This window comes from Lissotriton vulgaris, chromosome 11 (genome assembly GCF_964263255.1).
Source record: "Lissotriton vulgaris chromosome 11, aLisVul1.2, whole genome shotgun sequence".
Classification (NCBI taxonomy): domain Eukaryota; kingdom Metazoa; phylum Chordata; class Amphibia; order Caudata; family Salamandridae; genus Lissotriton; species Lissotriton vulgaris.
The window spans coordinates 836,284,561-836,301,566 of NC_141699.1; the positions used below are offsets into that span (position 1 = coordinate 836,284,561).

General features: G+C 46.9%; 1 protein-coding gene across 3 annotated transcripts in view; it reads left to right on the forward strand.

The window, feature by feature from the left end:
* The window catches only part of PAK2 (p21 (RAC1) activated kinase 2), a 1,025,622-nt gene that overhangs the window by 460,943 nt on the left and 547,673 nt on the right, over positions 1-17,006 (forward strand). For all 3 annotated transcript variants that reach the window (XM_086943970.1, XM_086943969.1, XM_086943968.1), the window contains exon 5: positions 4,007-4,038. In XM_086943970.1, the coding sequence (XP_086800096.1) occupies positions 4,007-4,038 (32 nt within the window). The remainder of the gene's footprint in view (positions 1-4,006; positions 4,039-17,006) is intronic.

Consider the following 17,006-nt stretch of genomic DNA (forward strand, 5'->3'; position numbering starts at 1 on the left):
ACACTATGCTAAGCGCATATTTTTAGCCTAGGTGTTTTAAGCTGCACTCTTAATTACGTCAAACACCCCCTTTGAAGAGACCCCCCCCCCAGTTTTTTTACACCACTTTAAGCCCTGGAAACAACACCATGTTACAGTAACCTCACATCCTGGCACTGTGCATCATGCATGACTTCTACGTTTTCAGTCTGCCTATGTGCAGGGGCATAGTGAACTCTCCACCAGCCCACCCCTTGCTTTAGTTCATTCTTGATGGGACTCTTCTGCCTGCCACTCTGCAAACAAAGGCTCAGCTCATAATGTGAAAAGGTGGGTGAGTAAATAAGTGAAGGAATGTCTGAATGGCTGGATGGATTACTGAAAGGATGAATGCATGAATGAAAGGGGGAATGGATAGATAATGAAAGGAAGGATGGACGGATGAGTGAATGAATGGTAGTATGGATGAGAGAAAATGTAAATAGATGGATGTATGGGTGGAAGGGTAGATCTATGGGTGGAAGGGTAGATGGATGGGTAAAAGTGTGGATGGGTGTGTGAAAGAATGGATGGATGAGTGAAAGGGCAGCTGATGGGCGAGTGAATTGGTGGATGGGTGTGTGAAAGGATGGATGGGTGGATGAATGAAAGGGTAGATGATGGGCAAGTGAATGGGTGGATGGATGAATTGATAAGTGAAATGGTGAATGGATGGATGAGTGAAAAGGTGGATGTAAGGATTGATGAGTTAGTGAAAGGGGGTAGATGGACAAAAGGATGGATAGATGAGTGAAGTGAAAGGGTGGATGGATGAGAGAACGGATGGCTGGATGAGTGAACGGATGGTTGGATGAGTGAAAGAATGGATGAGTAATAGGATCAATGGATGGATTCATGAATGGATGAGTAAATGGGTGGGTAGATGGATGGATAAGTGAAAGGGGGGTGGAGAGAGAAAGGGAGGATGAATGACTGAAAGGGTGAATGGGTGGAAGGATAAATGACTGGGTGAATGGATGAGTAAGTGAATGGGTGGATGGATGAGTAAGTGAATGGATGGCTGGGTGGAAGAGTGGATGCATGGATGATTGTACAGATGGATGGGGTGAAAGGGTGGTTAGATGAATAATGGATGGATGAGTGAAATGGTGGATGGAGGGCTGGATGAGTGAAATGATGGACGGAGGGCTGGATGAGTGAAATGATGGACGGAAGGATATATGGTGGATAGGTGTGCAAATGGTTGAATATGTTTGGATATAGATGGGCTCACAGATGGAAGGACAGACCTTTTTAGTGTAATAATAAGGCTGGGGATACTGATTACGACAGACCAAACTCAATGTTCCATTTTCTCAGAGCGGGTCTCAGTACCAAAAGGTACTGAAAGCAGCAGCTGGCATAAATAAGGGTTTGGGACCAGGTACTCTGTTGGGGAAAAAAACGATGGATTGGGATGCAGCCAGTAAATGAGATTAATAATTCAAGCATTCCAACCAATATAATACCTTCATTGCGTCCCAAATACTTTAAGGAAGATAACAGGAGGTACACACCACCCACCCACCCACCGGTAAAAAAATGGTGGGGAGCCACGGCCAACTGCCGATTAGGTCAGGGGAGCCACAGGTCAAAAAAGTTTGGAAACCACTGTGCTAGCCATACATCTACCAGGGAAGGACAATGTAGAAGCAGACTGGCTCAGCAGACAAACATCGGCAACCCACGAGTGGGAGCTCAATGCACAGGAAACAGAGAAGCTGTTCGGCGAGTGGGAAACACCGCCAATAGACCTGTTTGCAACACGCCAAAATGCAAAATGCCAAAACTTAGCATCCAGGCAACCAGGGGAAGGGTCCCTGGGGAATGCCTTATGAATAAGCTGGTCGAAGACATTTGCTTACGCTTTTCCGCCGATCCCTCTGATACAGAAAGTACTCAATAAGTGCAGAACCAGCAGCATGACTCTGATACTGGTCGCACCGTAGTGGGCCAGGCAGACCTGGTACTCTCAGATAATGGAGATGACACAGAGTGCACCCCACAGATTCGGGAGACGGAAAGGCCTACTCTTCATGCAAGACTGAGAGGTGCTGCACCCAGAGCCAGAGAGCCTCCGCCTGAGGACATAGTTTGCTCATCTGAAATTACCAGAGAGCACCCTGAGGGTACTACGGGAAGCAAGAAGACCCAGCACACGGAAGTGCTATGTGTCAAAGTGGAAGAGGTTCACACTATGGTGCAGAAAGGAAAAGCTGCACAAGAGGATGCAGAAGGACTCAACAGTACTTAAGTACCTCACGCACCTGCTCGAGGAAAACCTGAGCTCATCCTCACCAAGGGTACACCTGGCAGCGATAGTCGCTTACACAGGAGGAGAAACAGGAAAGAGCTTCTTCACATCACAGATAGCCACGAGATTCCTGGAAGGAGCGAAAAAGATCGTACCACCAAAGAGGGTGCCACCACCGGCATGGAACCTTAATTTAGTCCTGACGGAACTCATGAAAGAGCCTTTTGAACCAATTCATAAGGCCTCCCTACAAATGCCAACGATGAAAAACGCATTCTTAGTGGCAATCACCTCGCTGAGTAGGGTGAGTGAACTACAGGCGCTAACGCTGCAAGAACCCTACATCCAGATACATAATGAAAGGGTGGTGATGAGAACGGACCCACACATTATGCCAAAGGTGGTGTCAAGTTTCCACATCAATGGGACAATACAAATACCAAGTTTCTTCCAGAAACCAGCCACAAGCGCAGAAAGGGCACTGCACACTCTGGACGCCAGACGGGTAGTCATGCACTACATAGAAAGAACTAAGGGACACAGGAAAACAAAACAGTTCTTTGTGTCCTTCGCAAACAGTTTCATGGGAAAACCAGTAACTAAAGGAACCATTGCACGATGGATCGCACAAACAAAACAGTTGTGCCACAAACAAGCAGGACGGGACACGAGCCCTACTCTACCAGGAAAAAAGGAGCTACAATAGCATTCCTAGCTAACACACCCATTCAAGACATATGGCTGGTGGCAAAATGGGTTTCAGTGCACACATTCACGAAGCACTACTGTGTGGACATACAAATGAACAAGGAAGCACAAGTGGGACAGAAATTGCTTCAACACATATTCAAGAACCAACGCTCCTCTTCCACCTAGCCGCCACAAATATAACAAACCGCTCCAAAGTCTAAACACAGCATAGCAAATCGTTTCTTACCTGTCGGTGTAGTTTTGCAGCTTGAAGATCTTTCTGGATTCACTAGCGAACCCACCCGCCTCTGCCAGAAAGATGAGGCTGGAGAGAAAGGTAGTAAAAACAAAGACAAGACTGAAACCGACACCTTCGAGGTTAAAGCGGTGAATCACTTACTTGAACATTGCCATAGATTCGGACACAAAACGCGAAAAAAGAATCCAAAGATGGCGCTCAAGGGTGGGAGCTTCCGCAGGAAGCGTGCCGACGTCACAGGAAGGACACCAAAAGGTGGGACGTCGACGCCCACCTGGGCTACGAAAAAAACCAAAAAAAAACAAAGGAAAGACTAAGATTCTGAACCCAACACCTAGACCGCAGAATAATGCACAGCATAGTGAATCCAGAAATATCTTCAAGCTGCAAAACTACATCGACAGGTAAGAAACTATTCGTTACCAGAGAACTGTTTGACATAGCAGTGCCATTTCCTGAATGACCTCCAGTAGAGACTCCCATATTTTTCTTGCTGTCCTCTCCAGTCTAGAATTTTCGGAACAGTTCGGAAATGCTAGCACTAGTCTTTTTGATAACTAGATAAATCATGTCTTTACTGTGTGGCCACTGAATATTTATACTGTTTTTTGCTGAAAATATATATATTTGGACGTGCTAACAGATATGCTTATACATGGGTAATGCATCAGCCACAAAAAAATAATGCAAGTCTCGAGACCAAACCATGATATTGAAATTCTATTAATGTTAAGTTGACTTCTCAGCTAGAAGAATTTTCACCCATTGTCTGTTTTTCTCTTTAGATAAGGATGGGTTCCCTGCTGGAGCACCAGTTGTAAGTACATTTTTTTGACAGTTGCACGTCTTTATAGAATTACTGAATGACAAAAACGGTGCTAGCTGACAGCAATGATTTTGATCATCTTTTTTTCCACACCTGCCACATTCTCTGTTCCCCTTTTTTCCTGTGTCATGCAAAAGTTGTGTGACTAGTATGGCCAAATGATTTGCAGCACCCTACAAAATTGCACATGACAATCAAACCTGTTAGGCTGCCAGTTTTGGAATAAGTGTACCTTTCTACCGGCATACCCTCATTCTGAACCAAATAGGATAAATACATCAAATACACTCCATTTGGAGTGTCCTTAATCACCAGTATGTGACAGTTGCATGCTTCTCCATGGCAGAAGCATTCCTCCAGGATAGCACGACCAACCTCTTCAGAAATTAGGAAAAGTGGGAAGTATGTGCTGCAGTTATCCACGGTTTGCACCATGTGATATTGTGATATTGATCACATGCAGTGCACGGTCCTGAAATCCTGTATTGTATTTGGAGTACTGCAGCTTGTTTTACTTTAGCCTTCGTTTCGGAAAACACTGTGTGCACAGAATATCTCATGATCCTGCTTTGTCACAGTGCACCAAGACACAGCCAAGCTCTGCTTATTTTTAGTCTGAGTCAGAACTGACATGTTGTGCTTCATGTGGAAACAGCATTACAACTGACAATTATTTGTTTACTTGTAGGGCGCAGTGGGAGTGCACCATTATGACAGGCTCATTAAGTGATCAACAGCATGCGTAAAAATCCACTGCTTTAGGTTCAGGTTACATTGAAATTTTACCCTTTTAGATTCTGCTCCAATTGTCTTGTGAAATTGGCACTGTCCAATCTGCATCCAATATGTAATTTGTACCTTTAAGAACACGATGAAACTAATGGCTTGACTTTTATCAAAATCTCAGGGGAAAAAAAGTCTCATCACTGTGTCCATTGGTGGACTCTCTAAGCGGTTATGGAAAAGATCAAGGACAAACAAATTATTGCAGGTGGCGTCTTTAAAAGTGATGCTGAATGGGCCAACAGTATAGCCCTGCCAGAATAATAGATTCTAAGAGTCGTGAGGCCAGTGAAATTGAGAATAGGACATTGCAATTAGGACACGCACCTAGTGAGACGCCAATGAGATGATCCATAAGTACAGGTGCTCTATGTATTAGATCTACATAGTTTTGGGCACAAGTGTGCTGCCAGTGCATTGCTACTTTTAGACCTCTCAGCTGCATTTCACACCATTAATTAGTACTTACCTATTTGAAAAAAACCTGGAAGAGTTTGGGTGCTCTGGCCTACCACTTAAGTGGCTCTAGTAATTTTTGACCGACAGGGCAGTTTGTATCTCTTCTCTTTCTTCAAAGTCAAGCCCATTGAAGTGAGGTGTCCCAGAGGGTTCCACTCTCTCCCCTCTGTTTTATCTATACATGTGCTCCCTGTCAAAATGATCCAAACAGCAGGGGAGTGAATTCGACCTGTACACAGGCGACTGTCAAATGAAGCTTTGCAACTGCCTTGTAATTACTCGATGGTGCATGTGGGTCAATTTTTCAAAAACGAAATCTTCAAACACTGAGGTTTTACTTGCATACTTGAAATAGGAACAACAGCCATAGTCTTTAATTCTGGTTTACCGCCACGTCCCTGACAACGTTGTAAGAAACTGTCTTTATGGATTCCCATCTTCCCATTTAACTTTTAAACTGCTAAGGTCACAAGCACCTGTTTTTTTAAACCTTTGGACATTGAAACACGTTTTTGTATATTCTTGTTTCTATTTGTCGCTACTCAACATTTCAGTCCAGTCCTACAAGATTAGATTGTAGAAATTGTATCTAGCTAGCCTTACTTAAACAATTTCAACTAATGCAAAATGCTGTAGCTTGGCTGGTCACGGCTGACCTAGCCATGATAACATTAATCTGATAATGAGGGCATGCCATTAGCTACCCATCTTAAACAGTCATTTTTAAATCATGATCATTGTGCACAAAGCCACCTGTCAGAATACATTTGTCCTGCTGGTCTTTACATTTTTATGTTCTAGATTAACAAGAAGTCTGTTCTGGCAATCGATTTCTTCTTTCACTACAAAAATATAGATTGACTTATATGGTGGTAGAGCATTATTCTTTGTCACTCCCAAGGTGTGGAACTCGGTGCCCCTTTACTACGCTTTTTAGACAATAGTTAAAAAACATGGCTTTTAAATCAGTCTGTAGGTCTGTCTAATGATCTATTTAATAATTTATCTAATAAGCGATCTACATTTTCATTTTAAGAAAGAACCCATTTCAATGAAATAGTCAACAGGTCAATTAAAATGACCATAGAAAATCTTTAACAAACCTTTTAAGGGTTGTGCTGTTACCCCTACCCCCACCTGTAAACCATCATGGCCCACAGGTAAGAGTTATCAGTCTATTTTTCCCGCTCCTGGAAACAAAATCCTGTGGTGCGGAACTTTGCCTTTTTGGCTTTATTCCCCTCCGGAAGTATTTCAGAACCTGTATTTCTTATTTTTTAATACACTTGCCGTCTTTTAAGACTCGGCGTACTTTTATGACACTTTTTCTACATACATTTATTGTTTGAGGCATATGAGATGTAGATTGTATACTGTAGCATAGATCGCCATCTGGTGTTCGGCTCGGATGTTTGCACTTTGTTATTGTAGAAGTCTTTTTAGTCACAAGATAGGTGACTCCTCCTTTGGTTAGTAGTGCGCATGGGCATCGACTCAATCTCTAGATTGTTTTTTTCCGCCACCAGGTTCGGATGAGACTTGCTGCACTCTGGCTCGGCACCGTGTTTTTTCAACTTTTTTGATGCGCAACCTATCATATTTGACGGTATTGTCTCGTTCGCTTGCCTTTGACGCGCTAACTTAAATCTCTCGACTCCGGTTGTTGACTCGGGCCGTTGGGCCCATCAACTCCATTCAGGCCTACGGCTAATGGAAAGAACTCAATTCAAAAAGATGCCCCCAGTTCAAGTTCGAGCATTTGTATAGCGCACTACTCACCCAGAGGGTCTCAAGGCGCTAGGGGAAGGGGTATATTATTTGTCGAATAGCCAGGTTTTCAGTTCTTTTCTGAAGGAGATGTGGTTCTGAGTAAGGCGGAGGTGGGTGGGTAGTGAGTTCCAGGTCTTGGCAGCCAGGAAGGAGAAGGATCTGCCACCCATGGTGGATTTCCGGATGCGCGGGACTGCGGCGAGGGCTTGATTGGACGATCTTAATTGGCGGGTGGGTTTGTAGAAGGACAGTCGAGTGTTGAGGCATTCGGGTCCTAGATTGTAGAGGGCCTTGTGAGCGTGGGTGAGAAGGCGGAAAGTAATTCTTTTGTTGACGGGAAACCAGTGGAGGTCTTTTAGATGTCTGGTGATGTAATCTTGGCGCAGGATGTCTAATATGAGTCTCGCTGACGCGTTTTGGATGTGCTGGAGTTTTTTCTGTAGTTTTGTTGTGATTCCGGCGTAAAGTGTGTTACCATAGTCCAGCCGACTCGTGACCAGTGCGTGGGTAACAGTTTTTCTTGTCTCGAGGGGGATCCAGCGGAAGATCTTTTTGAGAATGCGAAGTACGTTGAAGCAGGAGGACGAGACGGCGTTGACTTGTCTGGACATCGAGAGAGAGGAGTCTAGGATGAAGCCTAGGTTACGTGCATGGTCTGTGGGTGTGGGTGCTGTGCCCAGAGCGGAAGGCCACCAAGAGTCGTCCCAGGCTGAGGGGGAAGATCCTAGGATGAGCACCTCCGTTTTGTCTGAGTTGAGTTTTAGACGGCTTTGTTTCATCCATTCGGCAACTTCTTTCATGCCTTCGTGAAGATTGGTTTTGGCGGTGTTGGGGTCTTTGGTGAGGGAAAGGATTAGCTGGGTGTCGTCGGCGTAAGATGTTAAGGTTGTGTTGTCGTGCGATGGATGCGAGAGGACTCATGTAGACGTTGAAGAGGGTGGGGCTGAGTGAGGATCCTTGAGGTACGCCGCAAATTACTTCGGTGGCCTCTGAGTAGAATGGGGGAAGACGGACTCTGAGTTCTCCCGGCGAGGAATTAGATGATCCAGTCCAAGGCTTTTCCTTGTATGCCGATGTTGCTGAGGCGTTGTATAAGGGTGCTATGGCAGACTGTGTCGAAAGCGGCGGAGAGGTCGAGTAGGATGAGGGCCACTGTTTCTCCGTTGTCAAGTAGTGTTCGGATGTCGTCGGTCGCTGCAATGAGGGCGGTTTCGGTGCTGTGTTTGGCTCGAAATCCAGATTGAGATGGATCAAGGGAGTTGTTAGATTCAAGGAAGGTGGCGAGCTGGCTGTTGACGGCTTTCTCGATGACTTTGGCAGGGAAAGGGAGGAGGGATATGGGTCGGTAGTTTTTCAGTTCTGAGGGGTCTGCTGTGGGTTTCTTCAGGAGGGTGCGGAGTTCGGCGTGTTTCCAGCTTTCTGGAAAGGTAGCAGTTGAACGAGCAGTTGATGACATCGCGGAGTTGGGGTGCGATGATGGAGTCAGCTTTGTTGAAGATGTGGTGGGGGCAGGGGTCAGAAGGCGAGCCAGAGTGGATTGAGTTCATGAGGCGAATGGTGTCTTCAGAGGAGATTGTGTTCCAGGCGCTGAGGTTGTTAGTTGGAGGAGTAGGATCAGAAGGGGGTGGGGCGGGTTGATTGCTGGGAGAATTCTCGAAGCTGTTGTGGATGTTGGCATTTTTGTTGTAGAAGGAGGATAGTGCATCGCAGAGGTCTTGGGAGGGAGTGATGTCGTTGGATGCTGTGGTGGGGTTGGTGAATTCTTTGACGATATTGAAGAGTTCCTTGCTGTTGTGAGTGTTGTTGTTGAGACGATCCTTGAAAGCGGATTTCTTGGCGGATCGGATCATTTGGTGATGTTTGCTGGTGGCTGTCTTGAGGGAGGCCATGTTGTCTGAGGTTGGGTTTTTTCTCCAATTCTTCTCCATGATGCGGCATAGCTTCTTGGATTTTTTCAAGTTCATCATTGAACCAGGGAACCTTTTTGCTGGTTGATTTCATCTGGTGCTTTTTCAGGGGTGCTAATTCGTCTGCGCTGTGGGTAATCCATTGCCTGAGGTTGGTGGCTGCTTGGTCTGGGTCCATTGAGAGTGTGGGAGGGTTTTGTTTGAGTGAGGTGAGGAGTTGGTCGGTGGTGATTTTGTTCCAGTTTTTCCGAGGAAAAGGTTGTGGACGTTTGTGGGTCAGGGTGGTTTTGTAGCTGAAGTAAACACAGCTGTGATCCGTCCAATGTAGAGCAGTAGTGCGATCGAAGGAGGTGTGCTTGCTGGAGGTGAAGATAGGGTCGAGCGTGTGTCCGGCTGAGTGAGTGGGGGTGTCAACAAGTTGTTTGAGTCAGAGATTGGCCAGGTTGTCCAGAAGGGTGGTGGTGTTGCTGTTGTGTTTGTTTTCAAGGTGGTAGTTGAGGTCTCCTAGAAGAAAGTAGTTCTCGGAGGTGAGGGTATATAGTATAGAGCTAAACTTCCACACAGTGACCATCACCAGGTCTGCAACCTTTGCCTATCCCCAAAACATGAGGGAAAGCATTGCCAAGCCTGTGCCTCTTTTCGATCGAAGCTGTGATCGCCAGGCTCGACGACACATCATGGCTCAACAAACTGCACCGGTGCCGGAAAATATCTTCGATGAAGGTCCTGATGTTGCCCCAGTATTGGAACTTTCATAGATTCCCATGCTTTGTATCATTCCCCGTCGTCGGAATGGGAGTCTCGGTAATAAATAATACCATAGTAGTAGGTACAAAAGAGAAAGGAAAGGCCTAGGCCTCATTCCCTTTTGTAGCATATCAGCCTCTTTTTGTAAAAGAGACCAAACTCTAGGCATCAGCCAATCAGAAGAACCTCACCCCTGGAACCTTCCTGAAGGAGCCTCAGATTTTCTACCGTACGTTGTACTAGGGAGTCTCCATTGAGCTCTGCTCTATTTTCAACTCTTTTTAGTAGATTTCTACAGTTATTTCTTCAGGAATTTCTTCAGGTTACTTCAGAAATCCCTCTTTTTCTTCAGGATGTCTGAAGTTGAGAAAAAGAAAGCCCTTTTCAAGCCCTGTTCCACCTGTGGGAAGAAAAGGCTGTTTGTGGAAGACAAACACAAGGATTGCATTTACTGCCTTTACCCGGATCACAAGGCAGAGGACTGCAAGATTTGCCGCACTCTCTCCACCAAAACCTTGAGAGATCGTGCTGGAAGACTGCTTACATGGCTACAGAGGCAGAAGGAGAGGAAACATGGAGTTTCCAGTGATGAGGAGGAATCGTCTTCATTTGCTTCCTCAAAAAGGTCAGTGAAAAGGGGTAGAGATTCCCCATCTTCCTCTGTTGGGCGCCCCTCGAAGGCTTCAAAAAAGACCCCACAGAGTCTGATGGTCGGGGTTCAGGATGTTCCCCCCCCCCCCCCAGTGGGAAGGATAAGGCAGAACTGGTTTCGCCTCCTAAGGGTGAGAAGACAGACCCAGCCTTCGAAAAACCCTCCTCACATTCTTCAGAGAGGAGTTCCAAGTGCTCTACGACAAAGACATCGTCGACGGTGGTTCCGTCGACGAAGAAAATGAAGCCCAAAATCCAATTGGTCCCGTCAACGGGCTCGTCGGCGGGAGGGTCGTCGACGAAGGCTTTGTCGTCGTCGTCGTCGAAGGTGTCGACGGCAGCGTCGACGGAGGGTGTGCCGACAACATCGTCGACGAAGACGTCGTCTACGGCTTCTTCAACATCATCGACGAGGAGACCATCGTCGACGGCAGTGACGACGACGACGGCGTCGTCGTCGTCGACTAGTGCATCGACGACAACAGTATCTACAACGTCGGCGGGCTCGTCGACGGTGGCGTCGACGAAGACATCTGTAATTCCTATATCGTCGACGAGGATTTCTCCAGCGTCGACGGAACCATCGACGATACTGGCTACGGAGAGACGAGTGACGGTTTCTTTGACGAGAATCACTCCTGAGATGACATCCCCGAGAAGGGTGACCTCTTTACCGCCAACTATGTTGTTGGACCAGGAAGACTCTGAGGCAGATGGACAGGATGCTTTTGAATATGCCAATAGCCCATCTCAGCTTCTAATCAAGAGTCAAGACACAGATTCAGAAGGGGCATATGACCAAGGGGACGGAGAATATCATCAAATGACCCACTCTAGGAGCTATGAGCCACAAGACATGGTTTCAGTTCCTACAACATTCCTGCATGACCTTCACAAGATGCTGCAGGACTATAAGTCAAGAGCAGAAAGACCAACACCACGTAGGTCTGCTCCTTCGACACCAGTGAGGAACCAATCATCTGTAGTCCCGGTGCTTCCGATACAGACGCCACCTCAACCTCAGCGACCGGTGCCTCAGGCTACGTCGGAGCCAGCTGATGATCCAGATGGGGATAATGAAGATGATGATGTTTCATCAGATGGTAATCAAGACTCGGATCATGACGGTGATGAATATAATGACTACGTCATCCCAGACCAAGCTTCGCCTCATCAAGACTTTAGAGATTCACCTCCTGCTGACATCGGCAGTTTTCACCAGCTGATGGAACGTGCAGCTGGGAGATTTAAACTGGTAATGCCCGCTCAAACCACGGACTGTTTCTTATATGATTTTAAAGAAACTCACCGCAAAACAACAAGGTCGATTCCAATTGTGGAACATTTGTGGGAGGAAGGTTTGAAAGCTATGAAAAACCCAGCGACGGTGGTCCCTGTGCTACCGCGTCTCAATAAAAAGTATAAGGCACCGGATGATGGACCTGCAGCGCTAACGGGCCATCCAAAATCTGACTCTGTCATCTCACAGGCAGCACAGAGGAAGTCACGGAACCCTTCTGCTCCCTTAACGGCCCCTCCTGACAAGGATGGACGACGACTTGATAACACGGGCAAGCGTTTTTCATCCATAGCTAGCCTGCTAGTTCGTGCCGCCAATGCTTTGGCGATATTAGGACGATATGATCGCCAGTTATGGTGCGATATAGCTCCATATCTAGAACAACTTCCACCTGAGTCAGTGGCGGAGGCAAAGAAAACTTTACAAGAGGGTGAGGCGGTCTCTATGGAAATTATAGACTGTGCCATGGACATTGCCACAACGTCCTTTCGGGCATTGGCAGGAGCGGCAGTGTTAAGACGCCAAGGGTGGATGAAGGCAACTTGTTTTAGACCGGAAATTCAGAGCAAGGTCCTTGATCTGCCCTTCGATGGCGAGGCCCTCTTCGGGAAACTGATCGATGATACTCTTCAAGAGATCAAAAAAGACACAGAAACGTCCAGGTCGCTAGGAACCCTCCAGTATCGCAAAACTCCTTTCAGAGGTGCGAGAGGCAGAGGAGGTGGTTATAGATGTTCATACCAACAACAGCAGCAACGCTATTCTTCGAACAGCTCAGGATACCAACAAAACCGCCAGTCATACCAGCAAAGACAGGGCCAATCTTCGGGTTACTCAAGGCCTTACAACAAGGGCAAGCAGGCTGCCCGTGGACGGGACACGTCTTAACGCCAATAGCGGCCTCCTGGCTCTGCCTACTGTTCCCTCCTCCAAGAGATCATCAGTTGGAGGCAGGGTGTCAAAATTCCTTCAGAAATGGTCCCAAATTACATCGGACCGTTGGGTGCTCAACATCATAAAACGAGGACATACTTTGGAATTCATGGAAGTCCCTCCACCCAGGCCCCCGGCAGCCATTCCATCGAAACATCTGCGTCTCCTAAGGCTCGAGGTACAACAAATGCTCCACAAAGGAGCGATGGAGCCGGTCCCCTCCAAACAACAGGGCCAAGGTTTCTATTCCAGGTTCTTCCTGGTGAGAAAGACGCTGGAAAAATGGCGCCCCATCCTGGACCTCAGGGAGCTAAATGCCTATCTCGTCTCCCTATCCTTCCGGATGGTATCCCTACAGGACATATTGAAGATTATCAGCCCGGGGGATTTCATGGCACGCTCGATCTGGAGGACGCGTACTTCCATGTCCCGATTCACCCAGCACACAGAAGGTTCCTACGCTTCACAGTAGCCAAGAGCCATTTTCAAATCAGAGTTATGCCGTTCGGTCTTCGCTCTGCCCCAAGGATTTTTACGAAGGTGCTGGCACCGTTGGCAGCATTTCTGCGAAAGAACCACTTCCAGGTCTTCCCTTATCTGGACGATTGGTTACTGAAGGCCCCGTCCAGAAAATTAGCGCAGGACGCTGTGCAAGCTTGCACCAATCTGTTCCAAAATCTGGGGCTTACTTTGAACAGAGAAAAATCCACGCTGATACCCTCAAGAAGAGCACGGTTCCTAGGAGCAGTATTAGATTCAAGGCTCTCGAGGGCGTTTCCTACTCAAGAGAGGATTGCGAAACTCCAACGGTTGTCAGGAAACCTTCGGGGAAAAAAGTGTCTTTCTGTACTCAGCTACAAGTCGCTGCTAGGAGTGATGTCATCCTGTATTCCCTTAATTCCACACTGCAGACTGCGGATGCGTCCCTTGCAGGTACAACTGGACCTCCAATGGAAACATGTCAACGGCTCGTTCGAGGACAAGGTGGTTGTCACTCGAGAGATGAGAGAAGCAGTGATTTGGTGGTCACATCAAGACAATTTGTGCCAAGGTCTATCCTTCGCAAGCGTACCATCGCCTCAGATACTGACGACGGATGCGTCATTGGAGGGATGGGGAGCAGTGATGCAGGATCTGCAAGTCAGCGGCCATTGGTCGCCTCGCGAACGAAAGCTGCATATCAATCTGTTGGAACTGAGAGCGATCAGGCTAGCTCTTCAAGCCTTTCTTCCGCGACTCCAGGGTTCACAGGTGCTCATCAGGACGGACAACACCACGGCTATGCATTATGTGAACAAAGAAGGAGGAACGAGATCACTCCTCCTGTCGCGAGAAGCTCAACAGATATGGGAATGGTCAATTCTTCAGAGAATTTCACTAAAGGCGGAGCACTTACCAGGATTGCTGAACGAAGGCGCTGACAGACCGAGCAGGTTATCCTCAGTCAGTCACGAGTGGGAACTAAAACAGCAGGTTCTGGATCTATTTCGGACATGGGGCATACCGGAGGTGGACCTATTTGCAACGCCGACCAACAAAAAATGCCGGTCATATGCCAGCAGGTTCCACCATCAAGGCTCATTGGGCAATGCCCTGTCGATAGCCTGGACAGGGAGGTTTCTTTATGCGTTTCCACCAATTCCCCTGATTCCACGCCTCATCAGGAAGATAAAGACAGAACCATGCAAACTAATCCTAATAGCTCCAGCATGGCCGAGACAATTTTGGTATACAGAACTACATCTGCTGTCGCTAGTACCTCAATTACTACTGGAGGAGGCTCCGGATCTTCTGACAATGTCCGGAGGACAGGTTTGGCATCCAGACCCAAGATCATTGCACCTGACTGCATGGCTCCTGACCAGCGAGAATTCATGAATGTCCCTCTTTCCAAGGAGATCAAGGACTTCCTTTCCCAGGCAAGAGCACCTTCAACGAACAAGACATACAAATTAAAATGGAGAAGATTTTGTATTTAGTGTAAAAAGGAAAAGGTTGATCCTTTTACTTCGAAACCTCATCAAATCCTGCCTTATCTACTCTCGCTAGCAAAGTCTAATCTGACCCATTCCACGATCAAGGTCCATTTGGCAGCAATTTCAAGATTCAGGAGATCTGACTCTGGTCCTTCATTATGGTCCTCAAGGATTGTCAAGCAATTCCTCAAAGGCCTGTTCAGGGTCTATCCACCAGTGAGACCCCCTCCTCCGACTTGGCATTTAAACTTGGTCCTGGCTCAACTGATGAAGGAACCATTTGAGCCGATTCACCGCTCAGACTTGAAATACTTGTCATGGAAATTGGCTCTACTCTTAGCCCTGACCTCGGCTAGGCGAGTGGGGGAGTTGCAGGCCCTTACTATCCAAGAGCCGTTTTTTTACAATTCAAAAGGAACACGGTCATCTTGCGGACGAACCCAAGATTCATTCCTAAAGTTCCTACAGACTTTCACTTATATGAACCAGTAATTCTAAAGTCATTTTTTCCAAACCCAGTCACTCCAGCGGAGAAGACCTTGCACACTCTGGATTTGCAACGATGTGTAAAATTCTACTTAGACCGTACCAAGGAATTTAGAAAGACTTCGCAATTGTTCATTGCCTTTGGTGGTCCGAACAAAGGTCTCCCTCTGTCCAAACAGGGGATCTCAAGATGGATTTCGAGTGCTATTCTGCATTGCCACAAGATTGCAGGAAAACCTCTGGTGGGCAGGATCCGTGCTCACTCAACAAGATCAGTGGCATCTTCAACAGCCCTCTTTGCGGGGGTACATATCAAAGACATTTGCAGGGCTGCTACCTGGAGCACTGTGCACACGTTCACTAAGCATTACTGCTTAGAGTCATTGCAGCAGGATGAGGCGGCGGTGGGCCAGGCTGTCCTGAGGAACCTCTTCAAGTGATTGGTGAGCTTTCCTTTCTATCCCACCTTCCATTGGGAACACATTGTGTACTTTAATTTATAATGTTATAAGGTACTTATTTACAAAATGTGTTTATGGTGTTTACTGCTTGCTATTCTGATACAAAGCATGGGCATCTATGAAAGTTCAAATACTGGGGCAAGAAAACAAGTTACTTACCTGTAACTTTGGTTCCCCAGTATTGGTAACTTTCATAGATTCCCATGCGCCCACCCACCTTCCCAGGGAAAGTTCAGCCTTCAGCAAGTATGGTGTCTAGCACACAACGGCTACGAAAATCTGAGGCTCTGAGGTTCCTTCAGGAAGGTTTCAGGGGTGAGGTTCTTCTGATTGGCTGATGCCTACAGTTTGGTCTCTTTTACAAAAAGAGGCTGATATGCTACAAAAGGGAATGAGGCCTAGGCCTTTCCTTTCTCTTTTGTACCTACTACTATGGTATTTTTTATTACCGAGCCTCCCATTCCGACGAGGGGGAATGATACAAAGCATGGGAATCTATGAAAGTTTCCAATACTGGGGAACCAAAGTTACAGGTAAGTAACTTGTTTTCTTCCAGAGGCAGAGGATTCAGAGGAGCTCGAGATTGTCTCCGAAGAGGATGACTCTGGGTCCTATGACATCACTCCAGGTCAAAGAGTGAGTAAAAAAGCCCCAGCTCCTGCCCCATCAGAAAAGCAAAGTGTTCTAGTCAAGACTTCGCCTGCAGGCCCTAGTCGAGACCAAAAGAAAACTTCAGAAACCCTTCCTCCGGGCCCGGCTCCGAAAAATAAAAAAGCCTTCTGGCAGCTCTGGACCGAGCAAGCCATATATCACTATCCTTAAACCACCATCGGTGCCAAAATCGGGGATACACCCTGTAGGAGAGTAGGGTCTGCTTCCTATGGTTACCCCCACTTTTTGCTGTGATTCTCTGGTTTTTCGACTTTAGTATGGGTGTGGTCCTGTTAATCAGGCCCACGACCTAGCTGTTCTCTCTAAATTGATACCATATATTTTAGGTACATACCAGATTGGTTACTGGGTCACCTTTGTGAGCCCCTGTACAGTGTATCCTAGGTACCCAGGGCATAGGTGCACCCTAGGCCTACGAGGTGCTGCAGCATGTATTGTGCCACCCCTGGTTTGCCTTCCAAACTGACACCACAGATCTGTTCACACAGCCTGGGTAAGGTGGTGTAATCACCCCTTACTTAAATATCATATTTCTAGATCTACCTTGTATATAGACACATAGTAACCTATAAGTCACTCCTATGGGAGGCCCTAACAATCCTGGAGGCAGAGTGCTTGGTTTTATGTGAGAGGGTGCCCTAGCATGAGCTGAGCCCCTCTGCTGCTTTCGGAACCATCTCCTTATAGCTGTGTTATGATAGCCATACCATATACTCTTAAGTGCATTATAATCCTCGCGGTTACTGCTAACTTTGGTTTGGCTTTATCCAAACATGTCGTGTAAGGTGTCAAACACTTTGGAATACTACACCAC